The following is a 20,285-nucleotide window of genomic DNA, read 5'->3' on the forward strand; positions in this document are numbered from 1 at the left end:
AGTCCATATTTGTGCACAGGTCAGCATTAAGACACACAGATATGTGTGTCTACATGCACAGTAACTGTACATAATCATATATGTATGTGTACATGTCTATGTAGAAATGTCTGCAAGTGCACTGAATGAGTCTCTTTAAAATGTTTTTCTGAGACAGACTGAAAGAGACAAAAAGGCAGACAAGAAGTAGAAAAAACAACATATATATGGCAATTCTTATTGCACTCTTTAGCCAGTATTTATATGCCAATACATATATTTATCTATGCACTAGCACAACTGTAAATATTGCAGGACTGGCTAAGGAAAAGTAATGACAAAATGTATAGTTACGTGTCTAGAAAAGGATAAATATCTGAAAAAGATTGAAATGGTGTCTGATACCTCTGATCTTACATTGGCATTGGCTGGCAGGCATTTTAATTAACACCAAATAAATCCAGTTATATCACTCCTTCCCCATCTCTGTAAGTACCACTCAGCCTTATTTCCCTTTTTCTACATGGAAGCCTGATACCTGGCAGCAACAACCAGCTAAACTACAAGTGGGAGTCAAACATCCAATCCAGTGTCATTCATTTCATCATTTATTCACTTTCAGAATCACACAGAGACACATTCAGTAGTACAGAGTGGGAGAAAGATGGATGCGGCGGCCTTACCCTCAGGTCGTCTTTGCTGCTGAACGCTTGCAGTAGCTGCTGGTAGTGTCTGTCACTCATCTGTCGTAAGAGGGCCAACAGACACGCCACAAACTCTCCCTGGCAGGACAGCACACACAGAAGAGAAAGGAAAGATGGCGTGTTCATCAGTATTAACACTGTGGTATGCTGTAATCATCTTTATCTTCAGGGGTGCCCTTGCCTACACTGTGAAAAAGAGCCGTTCTGAAACAGAAACACAGCTAACTACTGACATGGCCTGAACTTGTAATGTGTTTGAAATGCATATATGGATTCACATACTCGAGTAGTTTGAAACATTTGTGCAGAAAGTTGTTATTTAGTAATAAAATGTAAGTAAGTTATGATATGAAGTCATGGTATCCACTCCAAGGGGATCCAAATGCTAAAAAAAAAAGTTAAGAAAAGACACTATAGTGTAGTGGAATAGTCCTGTGTATTATTTGTTGAAGAAACAAAAAAGGAAAAAGCTCTTTGACTTATCAGATCTGTGCCCTTTATTAACCTCTCTTAGCAACCAGAAGGAATTGTAGCAACATTAGTAGAACTCTATTACAAGTGGAAGCACTCCCACCCCTCCTTAAGTTTCCATCAGCACACAATGATGATGATGATCTCATTATTACCCACTTCACCATTCCCCCTTTTGTGCTGTGTTGTATTAAAAATCTTAATTATTGCCATTAATGTTAATAATGTTGGTGGAATTATAGCCGCCACAGCAGCAACTCAATTTAAAATCTGTAATTACTCTTGTATATTTTGCTTAGTCCCAAAACAATTTGGTGAGCGCGAGGCACACACACACACACACACACACACAATGTATTATACATAGGAAAAACACACATACAGTGCAATCCTGAAACTGTAGTCTCATGGCAGGACCAGCAGGCTGGGGGCGGTTGCTAATTTCCAGGATGGTCCTCAGTAAAACTCCAAGCAGGCTCTCCACAATCAGCTCCACCTCTTCGGAGACCACTGGCTCCTATGTAATGGAGAAAACACACACTCATAAAGTTACATGAATGTTCCCCCATAGTTACCTTAAGTAATTTGTATTCCCCTTGTGTGTTTTTTCTGCCAGTGCAACCTTGAACCATGATTGACAAGGGACGTTACTCACTCACTTTCATCACAGTTTTAATGAGTCTTGAACTAGTGAGTGCAGAGATTAATAAAAAGTTTCAAGGCCATGAGAAACATTTAGAAACTTACAGAGAAAGAAGAGAATGGAACGGAATGAAATAAGGTAGAAATCAAAGAAAAAGAGACAAAAATAAAAAAACAATTCAAAGAGAGTGGAGAATAGACTGGTTTGTGTTTAGTTTTATGTGTGTGTGTGTGTGTGTGTGTGTGTGTGTGTGTGTGTGTGTGTGTGTGTGTGTGTGTGTGTGTGTGCGTGTGTGCGTCTCCCTCTAGTCTCTACCCCTGACAAGACAGACAGGTCTTGGACAGAGTGATAATGAGAAGGAGGTTCAGACTGGCACATTGGCTGCCACTGCTGTCACTTCCCTTTAGATGTGGTGCTTGTCTGTGTGTGTGTGTGTGTGTGTGTGTGTGTCCTACTGGGCGCCTTTACCACTAGCTGCCCCTCTGGCAGCGATCAGCACAAGCTAGGCAACCCAAGCTGCTGCACCAACACACACACACACAAGCAGCTCGAAGTGACTGTCACTTCAACAATGCCCATTGCTAAATTGATGGGTCTCATTACTGGACTGCACTGCTGCAAATGTCCCTGTTACCAAGACTAATTGACTATATATACACACACAACAAAGCAATCTGCTATTGCAATGTATTGGCTAGGAAATTGCTGTAAGATTAATTCCTCTAACTTTGACTTCCTTTAAAGTTATTTTCCAGTTATTATGGTGGTAAATCAATTGTACATTCATACTGTAGAAGTGTACTGTAGAATAGCAGAGGGAATTCATTGCAACTGCACAGGATGTAAAGTCACTTCATTTAGATTTATGTAAAAGTCTCTCATCTATAAGTTGAAGATCTTATACAAATCTTATTTTAATTTTGTGCAACAATATACTTTGTTGAAGTTGAATCTCTACTGCTGCCACTGCAATGATGATGCAGGATAGTCTAAAGGAATGGTTTGACATTTGGGGAAATACTGCATGCTTCTTTGCTTTCTTGGCAAGGGTTTGAATCTTTTTTTATACCACTCTTGTGTCTGTATGCTGAATATGAAGCTAACGCCAACAGCTGATTAGCTTAGCCTAGCCCAATGACTGGACACGGGGGGGAAACTGGGACTTTTACCTGATTAAATAAAGGATAAGAGTAACAAAATCAGCCTACAAGCACCTAGCAAGATCACTAATTAATTGCTTCTCTGCTGGTTGCCTGGCAACCTCACGGTGATGACAGTACTCTAAGAGGTGATTAAACCGGCCAAGAAATAGTTTAGCAAGTCATTTTTACATTTTGGTTTTTGTACAGATGATTTGTACAAATGAGATCTAATGTGTTAATTAGTGAGTTTTAAAGTGTCGGTGGGTAGACAGAGCCAGGCTAGCTGTTTCTCCCTGTTTCCAGTCTTTGTGCTAAGCTAAGCTAACTGTCTCCTGGCTGGAGCTTCATATGTTTATTTCCCAAAAATGTCAAACTAGGATAAGGGGCAAATTTATAATGGCAACTGTTTATCCCTTCAATACTCACCGCAGTGCCATTTTCCTCCTTCTTGATGAGGGAAAGCATGCTGGTGAGGATGCGGGCACACATGACCAGGTCTCTCTGCTCCTGCATGTGGGCCTGGAGGACTCGGAGAACCACTGGCAACAGGATGCACCGCGACTCTGCAACATTCACAGACATCAAAGATGATAATGATGCATAAGAAAAAAAAAGGGAAAACACATGAATTTTCTGTGGATGTAAAAGCTCTTCTTTGCATAATGTTTGTGTAACATTAATGTAATTTGCATGAGGGATGTTCTTCTTGCTATGTGTAGCTTTCGGAAGCATGCTTGAAATAAAACCCTGACTTTAATATGCTTCAGTGTATGCCTTTATTAAGAACAATTTAATGACACAGTGTTAGATGCACTGCAGGGTGACAATTAGCTGAGTTGTGTTCTCAAATGACTGCACAGCAGGAGTGCAAATCTGAAGAGTGTGATATGGACTAATAGCCTCTGTGTACAAGCTGCAGGACAAGACAAACATACAAAGTATTGCTGATCATTGTCTAAATTGTACGGATGAATCTAGTTGTTGAAATCTGTTTGTTTCCCTCTGTACTGTTTATTCTGGTTGTTCATAATTTGTATGCATGGATTTATGTTATTTGCTCACGTTTTTTTCCTGCGTTGAGTTTCCAGCATGTTAACAAGCTTTAATTATGTATTCACATCAAAGTGTACTAAAACTGTGCATCTGTTTGTGTGTATACCTGGGTTGATGTAAAGCTGGCTCTCCACAGTCTTGGCAATGCACTGCAGTTTGACAGCCTCCAGGGGGCAGTCGGCGTGAACGGTGGTCGGCAAGCTGCCCAGAGTCTCCCTGACGAAGCCGGCCACCTCTCGCACTGTAAAGATCTTCAACAGCTCACCATAGACTGCCGGAAATGTCCGCAGGAAAACCGCCTAGGCAGAATGGGGCAATGTTCAATCACATGGACGCCTAATAAATCCATCATCTTCAAAATAAATTCTCCTCAAAGACAGGAATCCCTTTCTTCATACCTAATAGCCAACAGCACTCAAGCTGCAAATTAGACTTCTTCAGTTGTTCAGTATTTTAGGAAATGAATACATATGCAAGGTTTAGTAGTGTTTGTACAGTAATTTTATATATGTTCCACTATATCAGCATTACATACTGTATATTTAATCTTATCAAGGGCCTGGTGTGGAGGTCCTGTGTAGCTCAATGTTCATATAAAGTGCTTCAGTGTTTATGGAGAGTTGTTTTGTTGGGAAAACAAAAGTAAATATTTATTTTTGTGCCATGAATCACTGGCCAGGATTGGATTTGGTTGGAAACCCCGGCGGTCAGGGATTATGTGGATTAAACTGAAGGACTGCTCCAGTGGGACTGCTGTCCGATGGCGTTGTAGCTCTCCGTCCAATGCTCTTTATTGCTGTCATGTTCTGTCAGATTCTCGCTGCACTATTTGAAAAATGAAGATGACTAAAATCAAGCAAAGCGTCTCATTGTCTCATTTGCTGTCTTTTAACATTATTTATCCAGGAAAGCCTGTCAGAGGATTGAAGCTGTTTTTCAGCAACACCTTGTTTCACTGTCACAGATGTTAGCTTTTGACAGAAAAGAAATTCAGATGAAGCAATAAGAAGTTTTACAGTATTGCTACTTATTAAAGGCTCCTTGGTGGTAACTGCTTGATAATAAAATGGGGTACTCAATTCACACATAGACACAGGGTCACACACCCAAAATGTTGTGAGAAATCCTGTTTTAATTGCTCAGAGGATATAAGTGCTCCCCGAGCCAAATGTTTCCAGCTGTGCAGGGATTTCAACTTGACATTCACTTCACAAACGCAACACCAATCAGAGAATCTAACCTGTTCTGGCGAGATACGGTCTCTAGTATTGGTGGAACAATATAATTGTGTGTGTCATCCTGTGATTCAAACTGTCATACAGCACATATGATTTTCCTGTTTATGTGTGCATACATTTGTGCCTATTGACCAGTATTTGTGCCACATGTCACAGATTAACTGGGTTTAGCAATTGCCTGACCTGCATCCTCCCACTGCTGTTGTTGTGTTGAGAATAAAGATTAGTCTAGATCAGAAGTCAGTGGAGGGATGAAATGGAGCTTTTCAGACAGGCTTGGAGAGGCCATGATTGAAACAGCTATGTGACACTAATAATCTCACTCTTATGGCCTCAAGGTGCAGAGATATTATTACAATTGGCTGCATTCAATTTAGGTGAGCCAGCTCCAGCGCTCTGTTGTTGTGAATCCTCACCGACATGGCTTACTGGGATAATTAATGGAATGGAGTTATTGTTAATGTTATTATTTACATCTGTGCTTTTCCTGCTTTGACGAGTCAAAATATCTGCCATGAAAAGGACATTATTCAAACACTTAGAGGGATAAGCAAACACACGAGTGACGTGACAGCCAAACAAGAAAAAGGACATGGAGAAGGCAGAAGAAAGAGGAAGAAAAGAGGAAGAAGAGACAGCACAACACAGATGCACACACAGGTGGAGGCAAAATCACAGGTATTTCCTCCCCACACACAGCTGTTTCTGGTGTGTAATTAGGATTATAATTTGCATCTTTAGCTTGTTTGTTTGGTCTTATTCTGAATCAGTGAAGACGGCTGCCCTACTGTGCAAGACCTCCCACCGGAAAAAGGAAAAGCTGCCACGAAATTTCCTATTCCGACTCCAGACCCTCTGGCAGCATAAAATTCAATTACAGCCAATTTCTCACCTATCACAACTGCGTTAACAGGAGTCCTCGAGAAAGAAAACATAATGTGGTGCACATGCTCCAACAGGCACAGAAAAGTACACACATTCACACATCCGCATATATGCACAAAGAGACAGACAGAGACACAGATATGGGCGCAGGGGAATTCATGAAAGACTCCTGCATACTCACACAAGCACAGACATACACATAGACACACATACCTGTGTTTGTGCGACGGGACTAGTGGCTTTGTTTTCCTGCGAGAGGAAGAAGCGGATGGACATGAAGAGTTCATGGATGCAAACTCGGAACTCCTCCTCATTCTGGCTTCCTGTGGCCAACGAGAAGAGTCGGCGAGATTGGATAATGTACTTGAAGATGTACTCGCTGGCCTGGAAGACAGAAAGAACAATAATTTGTCAGGTGGTGAAAATGGGAACAAGTCGCACTTTACTTCCAGTGAAAGTGGTCAAAGAAAAATGTGATATTTTAATTTTGCCCCTGATGAACTTAATTCAAAGTTTTATGACTCCATTTATCTGGTGGCAAAACAAGATGTACACTGGTGCTGTAATGACAGTTTTGATATTCAATTAATTGAACATTTGCTGATTCCAGATTCTCAAATGTGATAATTTGCTGTTTTTCTTTTTCATATCTTTGTAAATAGCAGATCTTTGGGTTTCGTACTAGAGGTCAGACAAATCTTACCTCGGGCTCTGGGAACTTGTGATGGACAATTTTCATGATTTTCTTTAATTTTATAGACTGCATATTTAGCTAGATAACTGAAAAAACAATTGTCATTTTAACCTATAATGAAAATGTGTATTAGCTGCACCTTAAGTGTACAGACTTCCGTCAAGCTTTTGACGAAAGACAATGTTCAAAAGTTTGTCTGGTGTACTACTTTCAAAGCACCCTGTTTTTATTAGAAAGGTATGACAAAGTTGTTTAAAGATAACACAATTCACATTCTTAAAAAAAAATTAAATCTGTGAAAAGGAAGTGCAATAAAATCCTAATGAAAGACATTCTATAGATCACACAAACAAAACCTTGCAAATACATCTGCAGTGTATCACTAATATATTATTTACTGAGTGACAGTGTAATATTTGCTTCTGCAGAATGTATTCCGTGAATGGCAAGTGGGAAACTGCACTACCGAAGCCATAATGTGCTTCTCTGACGTGTTTCTGCATGACTCATTAGAATAATGTGATGTGGATTCCCAACACCGGAGGCATTTCTGCTGATTAAAATTGCATGCAGTGTAATAGACAGAGGAGGGGGATAATGAATGACAGCAAGATGTATTCACTGCTGATGGGGAGATAAATTAGCAGGAGTGGCAGCGAGAGGAAGCAAGTTTGTTTGTTTGTATTTCTGGGTGCATCTGTGTGGATGGTGAAACGATGTTTGTGTGTCTATAAGGGCTGCTGCATGTTGAGTTGTGCAATCTGAAAATAACACTCTGGAAGCCTCAGTGTTTGTATGTGTGTTAGGCCGTATTCAGACCAAATCAGGCGCTGCAGTACACTTCTGCAGGGTTGTGCGGAGTTGCAGGGTGGGGGTGCAGGTGTGTTTATTTGTAATTGCCATGAAACAATCAGAAAATAATGTTTTATTCCTTTCATTCACTAGCTTTCTCACTAACACTGCTCACTCTGTTCATTCACTCTCTAGCTCACTCGACCACCGCTGCTCTCTCTCTCTTGTGCTGGTGGTCTCAGCACGCTTGAGCTCCCTCTCTCTTTTTCTCTGTCTTTTTTAAAATGAGTCAGAGAGCCGTCAGCAAAGCTTAATTTTACTTTCAACGTTGTCAAACAAAAACTCCCCTCTTCCTAGTAACGTCTTTGTCCTCCGTCATGGCAGGGTTGTACAGCTGTAATCAGTCTAATCTCCGGCTGTGATTGGCCACTGCAGCGTGACGTCGGGTTGCGTTTCTCCAAAAGTTGATTCCGGTTCAACTTTCTCGCCACAGGCCGCTACAGCACCCCTGCAGCATCTGCGGCGCCTTTGGCCCCCATCCCCACAGCTTAAACACACTACCCTCATTCAAATGAACTGGTGAGGACTGGTGTTTTCACTGAATTCAGCCTTAGAGCGAATGCCTCACCTTGAGCACCTGCTGTATGTGATCCTGATGCTCTGCATCAACGATGCGGTCCACGTACCACTTCAGCACTTTGATCAGGTCCCTAGGGAAGACACACACACTTAGTATCACCATTCACCTCTAATAACTTCTCTCACTGGATTCAGCAAATATGGATGAGGCAATGCAGCGTTTTAAAATGAAACACTTCATCACACAAATCAGTTGCAGAGAAAGTCCTTTGCCACTCATTTTATTTCACTAATACAGCTGATCTCAGTGTTACAGCTGGAAGTAATGATCTTAAAGACGTTTTTCCTGTGTTTTTAAAATAGTTTAGAATGAAACTGCTTAAATCTAGGCAACAAATATTTCAAGACAGGCATCCTCTTTGTGCACTAGTAAGCTGGTGACAGTGAAGACTGTAATAAAACTGAATGAGAGGATCTTCTCATTTTCCTCAGAACTGGATGACATATTGGTTCCACACTAATAACTTAAGACAGCTATAATAACAAAAGAAGAAATCATGTGTGCACTGTTTGTTTGTTAATAAAAAGTGTGACACTTTTACTTTTAAACGGCACAATAATATCACAGTTAAAAGAGTTCAAAGTAGATGGATGTGGCAACAGCTTTTTGTGCGTCTGTGTGTACCTGAAAGCCTGAAAAAAAAGAGTGAACAGCATCAGCATGCTATCTTAGCAGGTACAGAGAGTGTGAAGAAGACAGCCAGAGAGAACAGCAGGTTGCGAATATGTGTGTATGCGTGTGATGGGTAAGAGGAGAGGCGGGCGAGGAGAAACAATTTCATATTCCACTTTTCATCAGCCAGGGGGCACCATAAGCATTTTATTCACACCTCTGTTGGCTAAATCAAAGCACAGAGAAGCAATGCCTCTCATACTGTCTGGCCATGTGATATGTGATTAGAATACAATATGTGGGTAAGGCTGAGATATTGTGCACTCAAGGTGCCGCTTTATAGCCTTCACACATCTGCAGTAGTGAAGGCTGAAACATCATATACCTGTATGACAAAGCTCCAGCAAAGTGGCTCTCAATGTAGGTGTCCATGACTGGTTTGAAGTGCTGGAATTTGCTGTCCTGGAGAAGGTTGATGATGTGGACCTAAAAATAAACATATTACTGTAGCTTTATGGTGTTTTGAATGGCACTCCACAGATACACAATATTGTGAATCATTGGTTCACTTCATTTTATGTCATCCATAGAAAAAAATACATCAAATGCTGTATAAGAAATAAGAAGAAAGAGTATCACAATACATATTTACATGTACAGATTTTTAAAAACAGAGAAAAAAGAAGAAAGCTAAAGTTACGACAGTGGTTGCACTTATTACTCCATATATCCTGTGTGTACAGGCTGTACAGGCACTGAATTTGTCTGACCGCAGAAGATAAGTCCACTTGTCAGACTTGTTGGATTGATCTCAAAATCACAAAAAGGAAACTTGATGACTGCACCGGCTCACTAGACCTTTTCATCACTTGATAACGCCACACTGAGAGTAGAAAATGTGTTCATGTGTCGGCATGAGACAGATGTTGAGACAGAGAGAAAAGAGAGAGAGAGAGATCGATCAATGGCCTCGCTCTATCAGCGCAGTGCAGCATGACCAGGGTGAGATTGGTTCACTGAGCTCTGAAGCGTTACATCACTAGATCTTTCTCCACCAGTTGGTTTTGTGTTTCTGTTTTCTGTGGTTGACTCAAGTGCTATGAGAAGGAAAACAGGAAACAGAAAATACAAAAAAGATCCATTGAAATTATGACTAATTACTTACCAGCGAATCAAACACCTTAAGGCCATATCTCTGTGAGCTTTCATCCAGAATACCAAAAAGAGTGTCCAGGGTGTCCTGTAGAAACTGGACAGGGAACAGGAAAAAAGAGTATATGTGTGTGCAATCTGGCACATCTGGAGTTGCAGCATGAAACTAACTTGACTTTTCATTTTTTGCACATCCTCATCCTCGCAACCTCAACTTAAAAAACACGTGGACTGAATCAAATCAGGAACAATCAATACTCAGAATGCCAGTATAGCGGGAGCAATTCAGGGCTGAGAATCTGATTGTGGGCGTACTTTGACAATCTCCGAGCCATCGATCTCCTTCAGCTTAGAAAGGCTGTCGTTGATCCTTTCGGGGTGGGCTCGCCACTTCAGCAGGTCCAGCATATCACCTGAGGAAAGACAAAAAGAGGGAGATATGTAGAGAGACGGTATTATAAAAAGAGGGAGATACAATAAATAGAAGTGACAAGCGTAAGAGATAAGGAGACATCTCGCGTTTGTTTAGAAAGAAAAGCAGGATGATGAGAGCGATGTCCCCCTCTGATCACAAAGCATCACCACACCCTTCAATTATTGCCCCAAAAACTCCACCGAATCCAAACAAAGTATGATATTTTCAAGTGGAGTGGGATAAAGGAGATAAAAAGTCATTTTTCTGAGCCAGAGTCCCCAGACATACCCATGAATAAAACATAACCCCGAAGAAGAAAGTCTTTTAGCTGTCTCTTCGGATTCTGTTCAACCTGAAGCGTGTCTTTCTGCAACTTTATGTGTGAATTTGTGTCATGTGTGAGGTGAGTGTTTGTTTGTGTGCATGATTGGATTTATTTGTACCAATCTGTAAAATATGTTTTTTTCATCAGAACTCTACAATGTTTCTATAAATGAATTCACCAATAACATCTCCTCTATTCAGGAAATTAACAGCCTGTTGCAAGTAAATTGTGCCTGTAGCTTTTTTTATGTTAAGATATTCTACATTCTACTTAATGGGGTAAAAAATAATTAATCATTCACAGCTTTTATGCATTCTGAAAATACTGCTGTCTGGTAAAATAGTAACAGTGTTTATTGAAGTTTGGAATGAACCGATAAAACTGATCACGACTGTATTCTCACTACATAATGAATGAGGGCAAACGTATCAGTGGCCAGCTAGTTCTGCAAAAATAAAACTACAAATCCCACTCTGCAAGCATAGTTCTGAGAACAGGGGGATTTATTAGTATTAGTAAAGCTCTGAAAACTGGAAGCTGTTCCTGCCCCCCTGCATGTTCACAGATTTATTCACACACTTGGATGACTTCATCATCACTTTCTCACTTAGTGTGAAAATGTTGTTGTTTTCTTCTTCTTTTAAACATATGGCATTTGAACATTCTGTTAGCCTTTTGTGAAGTGTTGATCACTATCTTTGGCTGGCAGCGCTACTTCTATCCTCAACACAAGAGGACAGGAAGAGATAGCGCTGCGCTGTACCAACTCCAATTCAAACCGTGAACATCGCAGCCAAACACACCTCATCAAATAAAGCGGCCAAAATGTCAATCCTCGAGTCTATTTTACCGTTTTGTGTGAGCTTGGTGGAGCACAGGAAGCTGGTGATCCAGAAAGACTCTTTGGTGCCTTTCAGCGTCTGGTTGTTGGACGGAAGGTTGGCCTTGGAGAATGGCAGCTTCAGGTAGCGCGAACAGTCTGCCAGGTTAGTGTTCTCCTCACACTTTGAAAGACATTTGAAAAGATAAGGACACATTTTATGAATTGGCACAGAAGAAGAATGTGATATGATCAAATTTCTACAGTAATGCTGCATTTTCTGCTGCCAATTTATCAAAACATTTAACTAAATCATATGTGGGTGATCACAAAAATGTCACAGGCAGGTTCATCACAGAACACTGACACCAGTATTAAACCTTCTTAGTTTCTTTGACAGAAATGCAGCCTGCTGGGATGATAAAATTGCATAATTCCTTAATGAGATTTTGTTATTTTGATGATGTATTGTGCAGCTTTAATGCACAGCTGAGGCTGTTTGAGCCTCAAAGCTACCACACAGTTTGGACTGATTCTTCCATGTCTATTTTGGGTCTGAGGAGAAACTAGGCCATGCCAGTTTCCTTGAGCTTTTCAGCAACTTCCATCTGGCACTAGAACGGGCCTTTTCCCCCCACAACAGTGGGAACACACAAGCCTACCAGAGTTGTCCAGAGTTTGGTAGGACTAAAGCTGGCAGCCTGATCGGAAAAGAGGACAATGAAAAGAGGTTTGTTTTTTTTTATAGACAACTGAAATAAACTACAGCCAACAGCAACATAAATGATCAGACTTTTTGGTTACTTTTCTGCCTCACCGCCAATAATATGTATGAAAGCACTCCATGCTTTTCACTCCACAAAGCCCGAGTTCATGTACACACCCTTTGCCTGCAGCTGAGGAAAAGCATGTAGTCTGCAATTATTCCGAATTACACCCAAGCAGTAGCTTTTAACTGGGGATGTTGGCCATTTTATTTACTGTAGTCTTTTGATGTGTCAAAACCAAAATGTGTGAAAAGATGAGTGTTAGTCTCTTAAATTCAGAAAATGGACATAAAGGTCATGCTGAACACAGAGACAGAGTCTAACACAGTAGGTCTGTGTTACAATATCTGTCAACTTTGCCTCAGGGGAAATGTGGATGCAAATGTTTCTAATACAAACAGACACACATCCACGAACATTCACACTTTTAAAATTACATTCACTCATGGCTGAATTCAATCTCACAGCTTGACAATGTTACATAAGTGGACATTGCTCATTGGCCTGTCAGTTTGTGGCAGAGTGATGAGAGCTGTTTGTCATCTTGTGGTGCAAAACAGGGATAGAATGATCACATTTTGTTATTTAGAACAACTGATTCACATAATCATAGACAGTGTGTAATCCAGTCCAAAGTAGCCTTTGTGACACCTTTGTGACGCAAGTCAGTGAGTGTGTTTGTGTAAGAGAATCTACAAGCTGCAATTTACCAATCCAGAGGATAAAAATGGAACTTAGTTATTTTTTTCACAATGGAAATATGTGGTTTTAGAATTGCACCTTAGCTGGTAGATATAATTTCAAATGTGTCATTCGAGGACATAAGGCTGGACAGGAAAGCACACTAATAAAAACTAAGGAATGCACGGGAAATTGTGGAAAAAGGCTTTCCAAATGGGTCAGTTTGACTCAGAAAAAAGGAAGGGAGCTGTGACATGTAAAAAAGTGAGATCATTTAATGTGCTCAATATGTGCATGAATACAGGCTCTTCCTTTTCTCTGAGTAAAAACTAAGGAATGTCTTGAAATAAATGACAATGCATTGGAAACAGTGAAATGATCTAATCCTATGGATACAAAATAAGACTTAATCCTTGATATGATTAAAAATCAAGACAGAAACAGCACAAAATATGTATCCTGCAAAGGCCACATGTCACTCAGTCCAAATCTTTTTTTTTTGATGAGGGTATGCAGGCCTTACCTTATGGATAATGAGCTCATGATTGCCATCAGGCAGAGTCCTGCCATCCTCCTGCATCAGAGGAACAAAGGAGTAGCCGAACAGTTTCTTCTCTCCCTTGTCTTTAGCTGTCAAACAAAAACACATGGACACGACATTGAATCCAAAATACACAAAAACAGGCTCCATGAAAACAAACAAAAGTAACATCTATGGTCCTCCTCTAAGGTGCAACTTAACACCAAGCTGGATTGATAGGTAGCCTGTGAAATGTTTGACCAGTGGGTCCCCTTTTTGTTTACATCTTGTGCTGTGCCAACTAGTGTACTATTAACATCATTATGTACCATCAGTGTTGGGTGTGATTAGAAACCAATGGCACCTGTTACCACACACAACTGTGTGTACACAAGGGTGTACTGAGCACTGAACAAGTACACATCTAAAATCAACCACTGGCAAAGAGCAAAACCCAGCAAAACAAGATTTTTAGATGCTGTTAAGATACTCTTCGAGGAAGTGATTAACTGCTGTGTTTTGAAGAAGCTTTCTGAAAGCTCTGGGCATAATTTGCATTATGAACACATGTAATCTGATTTATCTGCTGCTTTAGCAATAAAGTACTAATGTTCACTTAGCAGGAAGTGAGGAGAGTAGTGCTAGAAAGGTTCCTATTTCCTCTCATTCCGACAGCAGTGATTCATTCTTCCAGTCTGCTCTGTACGTGTGTGTGTGTGTTTGCTCTCTCAGGAGAAGCACAAGTTGTACTGTATTAAACTTAGAAATTGGTGCTGCACAACTGCTATTTTATTTCTGCCTCGCTTTATTGTGATTAGGTTTTTATACCAGGAAAGTTATTGCTTACAAGACTCTGAAGATTGTGCACTTTTACTTTTTGTTGTGTGGTTCTCTTCAGACAGGTTTTCCTTATCTATAAACCCTCATAGCCCTGGGGCACTGAAGATTAGTAAAGATTAGGGGTACTGTGTGAAACGCCAGCTTAGCTGAGCTTGGCAGATCAGGTGGAGATTGATGTATGTTATATTTCAAATCTGCTCTACCAAATACAAAATGCTATTACCAGTATATACAACAATGTATTCAGGGCTTGCTCATCCAACAGCAACTATAGTATCTCTGTCTGTCTGTATGTATGTATGTGTGTATGTATGTTTGTCCCTCGCATATCTCAAGAACTGTTCATCCGATCTACTTCACACTTGGCAGATGTATTGCTGGGCATACATGAGAGTGCATTGTCAAAATTTGGTGCATTTTGGACACGCGTCACGTTTAATAAACAAGCGAACAGCAGGCGGCTCAGCTCTGTGTCTGAGTGCAACGGGGGCTGTTTGATATAAACACAGTCATATCACAGCAGGACGGAGCTTCTGGGCTCTGACTTGCTGAGCAGGACAAAAACACACGCCCCGCTCAGTTAAACTGCCCGAGAAAGAAGAACGAGTATACACTGGAGAAAAAACAGAGACGGAGGCAGTAAAACTAGCCAGTAGGAGCGCAGAGACGTTTCATGGGCAGCAGGATGAACCAAAAGAAGGCCATAAACCGATTCTACAGTTCAGCCTCAGTTTAGTCTCTCTGGTGAAGATTCTGTCTGGATTTAAACCATTTAGGCTAATTTATTAATTCATTATCACTTTAATTGATACATTTGTCAATTGATATATATATATGTGGTTTGCAAGAAATAATAAGTAATGGCCCTGTTCTGAACAGGCACGTTTTGAACGTGCACTGCACAAGTGTAACTATAAAGCAAGGACTCTGTCTGTCTGTATACATGTATGAATCTATGGATGTATGTATGTATGTTTGTCCTTCACATATCTCGAGACCCGATCATCTGATCTACTTCACATTTGGCGGGTGTATGGCTAAGGACCCAAGGAAGTGCAGCCTCAAGTGCAAGCTCATTATACTCATCATAACCAATAAACTATTGAGAATTGTTAAATTTTGACAGAGCGTTCAGCTGCCAAGGAAACTCACAGACCAATTGCATGTGTTGTAAATCATCTCACATGATGCTACTCAGCCAATCAAATCTGTGCATTCCGATAAGCACACAGGGGAGAGACGAGACGAGAGACTGTCAGTCGGAGAAATAAGCGAGTCACAGAAAAGTAATTTAACATGGTGTGTTCTTAAAAGAGAAAAGCAGACAGCAAAAACAGAGCTTTTAATCAAGAATGGACAGACTCTTACATGTTCATTGCAGAACACATCAATAAACAATCAGCTGTAGTAAAACAAATAATTGCACTGCTGACACTGACAAGTCCCTACCGCCCCACTTAGCACCATTTAGACACACTGGACTCCCAAACAAATTAACAATTATCGTGGCTGCATGATGAGGGCAAAATCATAGGGCTAATCATATTTCTAAAGGCAAGTAGTCCCTAAGTTTGGGAGCCCTAATAGTATATGTAATATCATGTCCTCAGTTTGGTGTCACCACAGGCCTAAATTGGGCTCTTAGTAGAAAGCCCTTGGGTAGCAATGCTAGCACTGCCAGAAGTAATAAGGCTATTATATCTACTGCACACAGCCACGCAGCCTCCCAGCTTGGCTGCAAACGACATAATAATATCAGCTTGTTATGAGATAAGACACTCGGCCTTCTTACCATAGCCCAGAAAAAGGATGAGAGAGAGCGAGAGCAATATTTTGGTTGTAATTAAAGTTTTGTCTCATTAGGAGGTGAGAAGTTGGACAAACTAGCCTCATTATGAAAATGCTAAAACAAGCGCACATTTATACGCTTGTACAACGCCTGTTTAGAGGTGGCAGGAGCCTCAGGGCTTGAGGCTGGAGGGTTGCCAGTCTCAAGTGGGGAGGTGAATGCTCTTCTCCTGTAACAACAGCACCTCTTTACCTTCAACTCCCCTGGAGAACTACTGAAAACACTGACTGTTTCATTGGGTGACACATAATGCATTCATATCCTGGGGAAAAAGTGTTTGGCAGATAAGTTACGCACATCCTCATTCCTACTTACTAGAACAGTGTCGGAACTCAAACCGGACGTGCGATCCCCGAAACATGTCGACAGGGATTGGCAGCTTGATCTGCTCCGCCCAGCGGGGGCTGTTGTTGTGGTACAGCACCAAGGAGTGGTACTCGTCCCCACCTGGTTCACCAGAGCCAGCAGCCACGTGACTCTGAGTGAGGAAGGAGGACAGAAAGAGGAGAGTGAATAGAGACAGAGATGGAGAGGAAAGAATGATGCGGAGAAAGAACAGGAAGTGAAAAGAGGAAATGAGAGGCCAGGCTCAAGGGTTAGATAACAGGGCAGACGAAATGAATTAATGTGTCACAGACATGAAAAGACATGAATATACTAGCTGTGCCTCCATGTGCGGACACCACAAATGAAAGAAAGTGAGAATGACATGGTTTACATGTGTGTGTTTGTGTGTGTTCAAGGGTTGCGTGCCATGCAGTGGCAGCGGCGGTTATATTTGAGTCTATTTTCTGTCCAAGGCCGAGGCAGCGTAGGAAACCACAGAAGCAGACTGTCACAGTGCTGAACCAGAAGTAGGCAACACACTGGAGAGACACTTAGCTCTTATCTAGGTCAGCAATACTTAAATAAAGAGTTTCTTTCCAAAATAGACACCCACTATTAAGAAAAAATAGAGTAAACTAAGGACTTAAATGAGGTGTTTACTGTCCTTAAACATTTAGTCGGTTAACGGTTTATTTTCCTAAAGACAATCAGTTATGTTTCTTGAAAAATGGAGACAAAACAACGATGACAAACAGTTGCTAAATAAGACAAAAAATACATGTTTTTACCTTGAGGATCTGTCCATCAATATCCAGCACATAGATGGTGATCTCTACATTCCTGGCAACGCTCTTTCCACCCTTTTCAAATTCTCCCTTCTCCAGTGTGACATAAAGGTCATTCCTCATCTCCCCTGCAGGAACAGGAAAGTAAAAGAGGCAACAAGGCATTGATTATGCATACAAGCGAGCATTATTAATGACCTCCCAGCAGCTTGATGACAATTTTTTATTGCAACGCTTCATGACAGGGGTGGACAGCATTTACATTAGTAGTATTTAATGATGTATTTTCTGCTGACATGAAATCCAGGCTAATGCTACAATATGACATTTAAACATTAGAGTGTACACAATTTAAAGTCTGCTGCAAGTAGACTTGAATACATATTCTTTTCAATATTCATTTGTTTGCTTAAAGACAAAAGTGTAATTTTATTAAATGAGGAAAAAACATTTGCATGCTATTGTCTTCCAAAAAAATCATCAGATATGTCATCTCAAACTGTCAGTAAGGTTGGCCTCATCCTGTCAGCGAAGTGACACTGATTAAGGGTGATGAGGTCAAAACAGGCCGCAGAGGGAAGAAGACAACGAATGTGCAAATTAAAAAGCAGCAAAACAAAACACTAAGAGCCCAGAGTCATCATAATGCCACCAGTACGCCCACATTACTCAAAGTTACACAAGGGATGATTCACAACAAATACAGAAAGTAAACATAAAACTATTACGGGCGCAATAAATTGTATTGTGCCTGTTATTTGTATGAAATTTGATTCCCACTTCCATCCAGAGACGTTTATGAGACTTTCAGTGCAGCAAAGATCACATAAAGACGGGCAGGTGCTTCCTGCCTGCCGATACTGATTTACAACAATAACAAAAGTCCATATACAGTGACAAGCATTAACACACACAATGGCACCCTTATGTTTAATACCAATTACTGCATGTAGTGCTGTTTTAGCAGATATAAGTAGACATCTGCCCCACATACTATATTCTGTACAGTATGTATAAAAGGATACATAATGTACACAGTGAAGAAAAACATGTAAGGCTGCAACAATTAGTCAATCAGTCGATCAACAGAAAATTAATTGGGAACTATTTGGATAATTGTTATTTTTTTAAGGAAAAACATCAAATATTTGCTGGTTGCAGCTTCTCAAATGTAAGGATTTGAAGCTTTTCTGTGTCATACATGATGGTAAACTGAATTTCTTTGGATTATGGACTGTCGATCAGACCAAAGAAAGCAAGGCGTCAGAGTTCACCCTGTAGCCAAAAGGTTTCCAGTTCGAATCTCAACTTCAGTGAAGTCAACACTGAAGTCAGTATCTGGGATCCATAAAAACAAAGCATGACCTATAACCGCTCCAGTAACTCAGCCTTTTTCCCGAGGCTGGTGCTGCAATCTGTCAAAACACCAAAGGAAAATAATCCCAGGAAGCAATATTCTACATCTTTTTTGCTTTGTTACGATAGCAGCTGCATGTCTGGGCCAAGCACACATTTATTTCCTTCTGTAGGGGAAGTGAAAATGGTGCAAAGCGTTCACAATGAGAGAGAGAATGGGTCTGTTTCCTCTGCAGCCAAGCTGACACATTGTAAAACAGGTTTCCTATATAACCTCTGTGTGAATATACGAGTGTGTGTGTGTGTGTATGTGCACTCATCATATCTCTATCTCTAGGGTCAACATTGATTTTCTGCTCCTGACAACTGTAACCATGGCAACATGAGGCATTCTATATACACCCATACTGTACGCATGCTTCATACAGATACACACACAAAGACTGCAAGAAGGTAGAAACACATGGGGGCAGTTTCCTAATGTACAATGGGAAAAAGGGAAGTGGAAAGAGCGGGGGTGAAGCAGCCAGGTGCAGAGGAGAGTGTGTTTGTGTGTGAGCGGGAAAAAGAGGAGAAAAGATATAGTCAGATACAAATCCAGAGGAGAGAGAGAGAGAGAAAGAGGCATAGACGGTTTCCTTAGCCCAAGGGCAGACTTACACAGGCAGAAAGGGTGAGAGCACTCAGCGTTAAGGGTTTGTAGTCAGACGAAGACAAAGAAAGGGAACATAAATCTGTGTTAGTGAGGCGCTGGGGGACCCACAGTCTGTGGTTCCTCTTTATCTGTGTGACCAGTCAGCGCACCTCACTTATACAAAAGAAAAGCTTTTCTATGGATTTACCAGAAAAAAAAATCTGTCCCCTGTGTCAGCCCTCATGAATCAATGTACAGACAAAGAGAAGGCTAGTTCAGACATTGTTTCCTTTCTGTAATTACTTCGCCACATGTAAATATAAACATCTACAATTGTGGTCCCTTGTTTCGTCTTACATTCGAGTGGTTATACATTTGTTACCATGGCAACAGGGCCCCATCCTGCTAAGCCTAAGGGTCTCTGCAGGAGTCTGCGTCATTTAGAGAAGCAGCTACCTAAGTAATGCCTGTCTACCTGAAACAACCTGCATATTTCATCATTCTAAAGGCACCCTTAGGTGTGTAATTCAAAAATGACTTTGTAGGTAGGGATGTCAAGCGTTACCAAGGCAACTAAACTAGGTATTATAAGGCAGGTCAACATATACAAAATAAAAACTAGAGAATACATTATAAACTTTAAAGCCTCAAAGGTGTCATCTAAAATATGATTTCATACTAAAAATATTATTTCAAAACACTGATTTACATGGAAATCATATGTGTTTTGTTTCTGTTACTTACTGGTCACACAATAGTCGGAATACCCACTTTACAAACGTGTCTTCACACCTGCTACCAGGCAAGCTTTTCCTACAAGAACCCATCTGATTCATAGGAAATTATATATCATGTGCGAGTATATGTCATGTCTCCTTCAGCGGTACAAGCAGTTTATAGGGAATAAACACAGAGAGTCCTTGCTCAAAATTGGCCAGCTGGGGCCTTGTTTACAGTGTTA

At 40.8% G+C, this 20,285-nt stretch overlaps 1 protein-coding gene across 6 annotated transcripts in view; it reads right to left on the reverse strand.

Moving 5' to 3' along the window:
- Positions 1 to 20,285, reverse strand: part of dock4b (dedicator of cytokinesis 4b) — a 119,919-nt gene that overhangs the window by 37,781 nt on the left and 61,853 nt on the right. For all 6 annotated transcript variants that reach the window (XM_067582546.1, XM_067582548.1, XM_067582547.1 and 3 more), the window contains exons 14-26: positions 17,338 to 17,462; positions 16,538 to 16,700; positions 13,537 to 13,643; positions 11,596 to 11,749; positions 10,321 to 10,418; positions 10,019 to 10,102; positions 9,239 to 9,339; positions 8,230 to 8,311; positions 6,329 to 6,499; positions 4,099 to 4,291; positions 3,366 to 3,502; positions 1,537 to 1,671; positions 663 to 761 (exon numbers count right to left, since the gene is read on the reverse strand). In XM_067582546.1, coding sequence (XP_067438647.1) covers positions 663 to 761; positions 1,537 to 1,671; positions 3,366 to 3,502; positions 4,099 to 4,291; positions 6,329 to 6,499; positions 8,230 to 8,311; positions 9,239 to 9,339; positions 10,019 to 10,102; positions 10,321 to 10,418; positions 11,596 to 11,749; positions 13,537 to 13,643; positions 16,538 to 16,700; positions 17,338 to 17,462 — 1,649 coding nt within the window. The remainder of the gene's footprint in view (positions 1 to 662; positions 762 to 1,536; positions 1,672 to 3,365; positions 3,503 to 4,098; positions 4,292 to 6,328; positions 6,500 to 8,229; positions 8,312 to 9,238; positions 9,340 to 10,018; positions 10,103 to 10,320; positions 10,419 to 11,595; positions 11,750 to 13,536; positions 13,644 to 16,537; positions 16,701 to 17,337; positions 17,463 to 20,285) is intronic.

Source organism: Thunnus thynnus, chromosome 23, assembly GCF_963924715.1.
Source record: "Thunnus thynnus chromosome 23, fThuThy2.1, whole genome shotgun sequence".
In the NCBI taxonomy this organism is placed as follows: domain Eukaryota; kingdom Metazoa; phylum Chordata; class Actinopteri; order Scombriformes; family Scombridae; genus Thunnus; species Thunnus thynnus.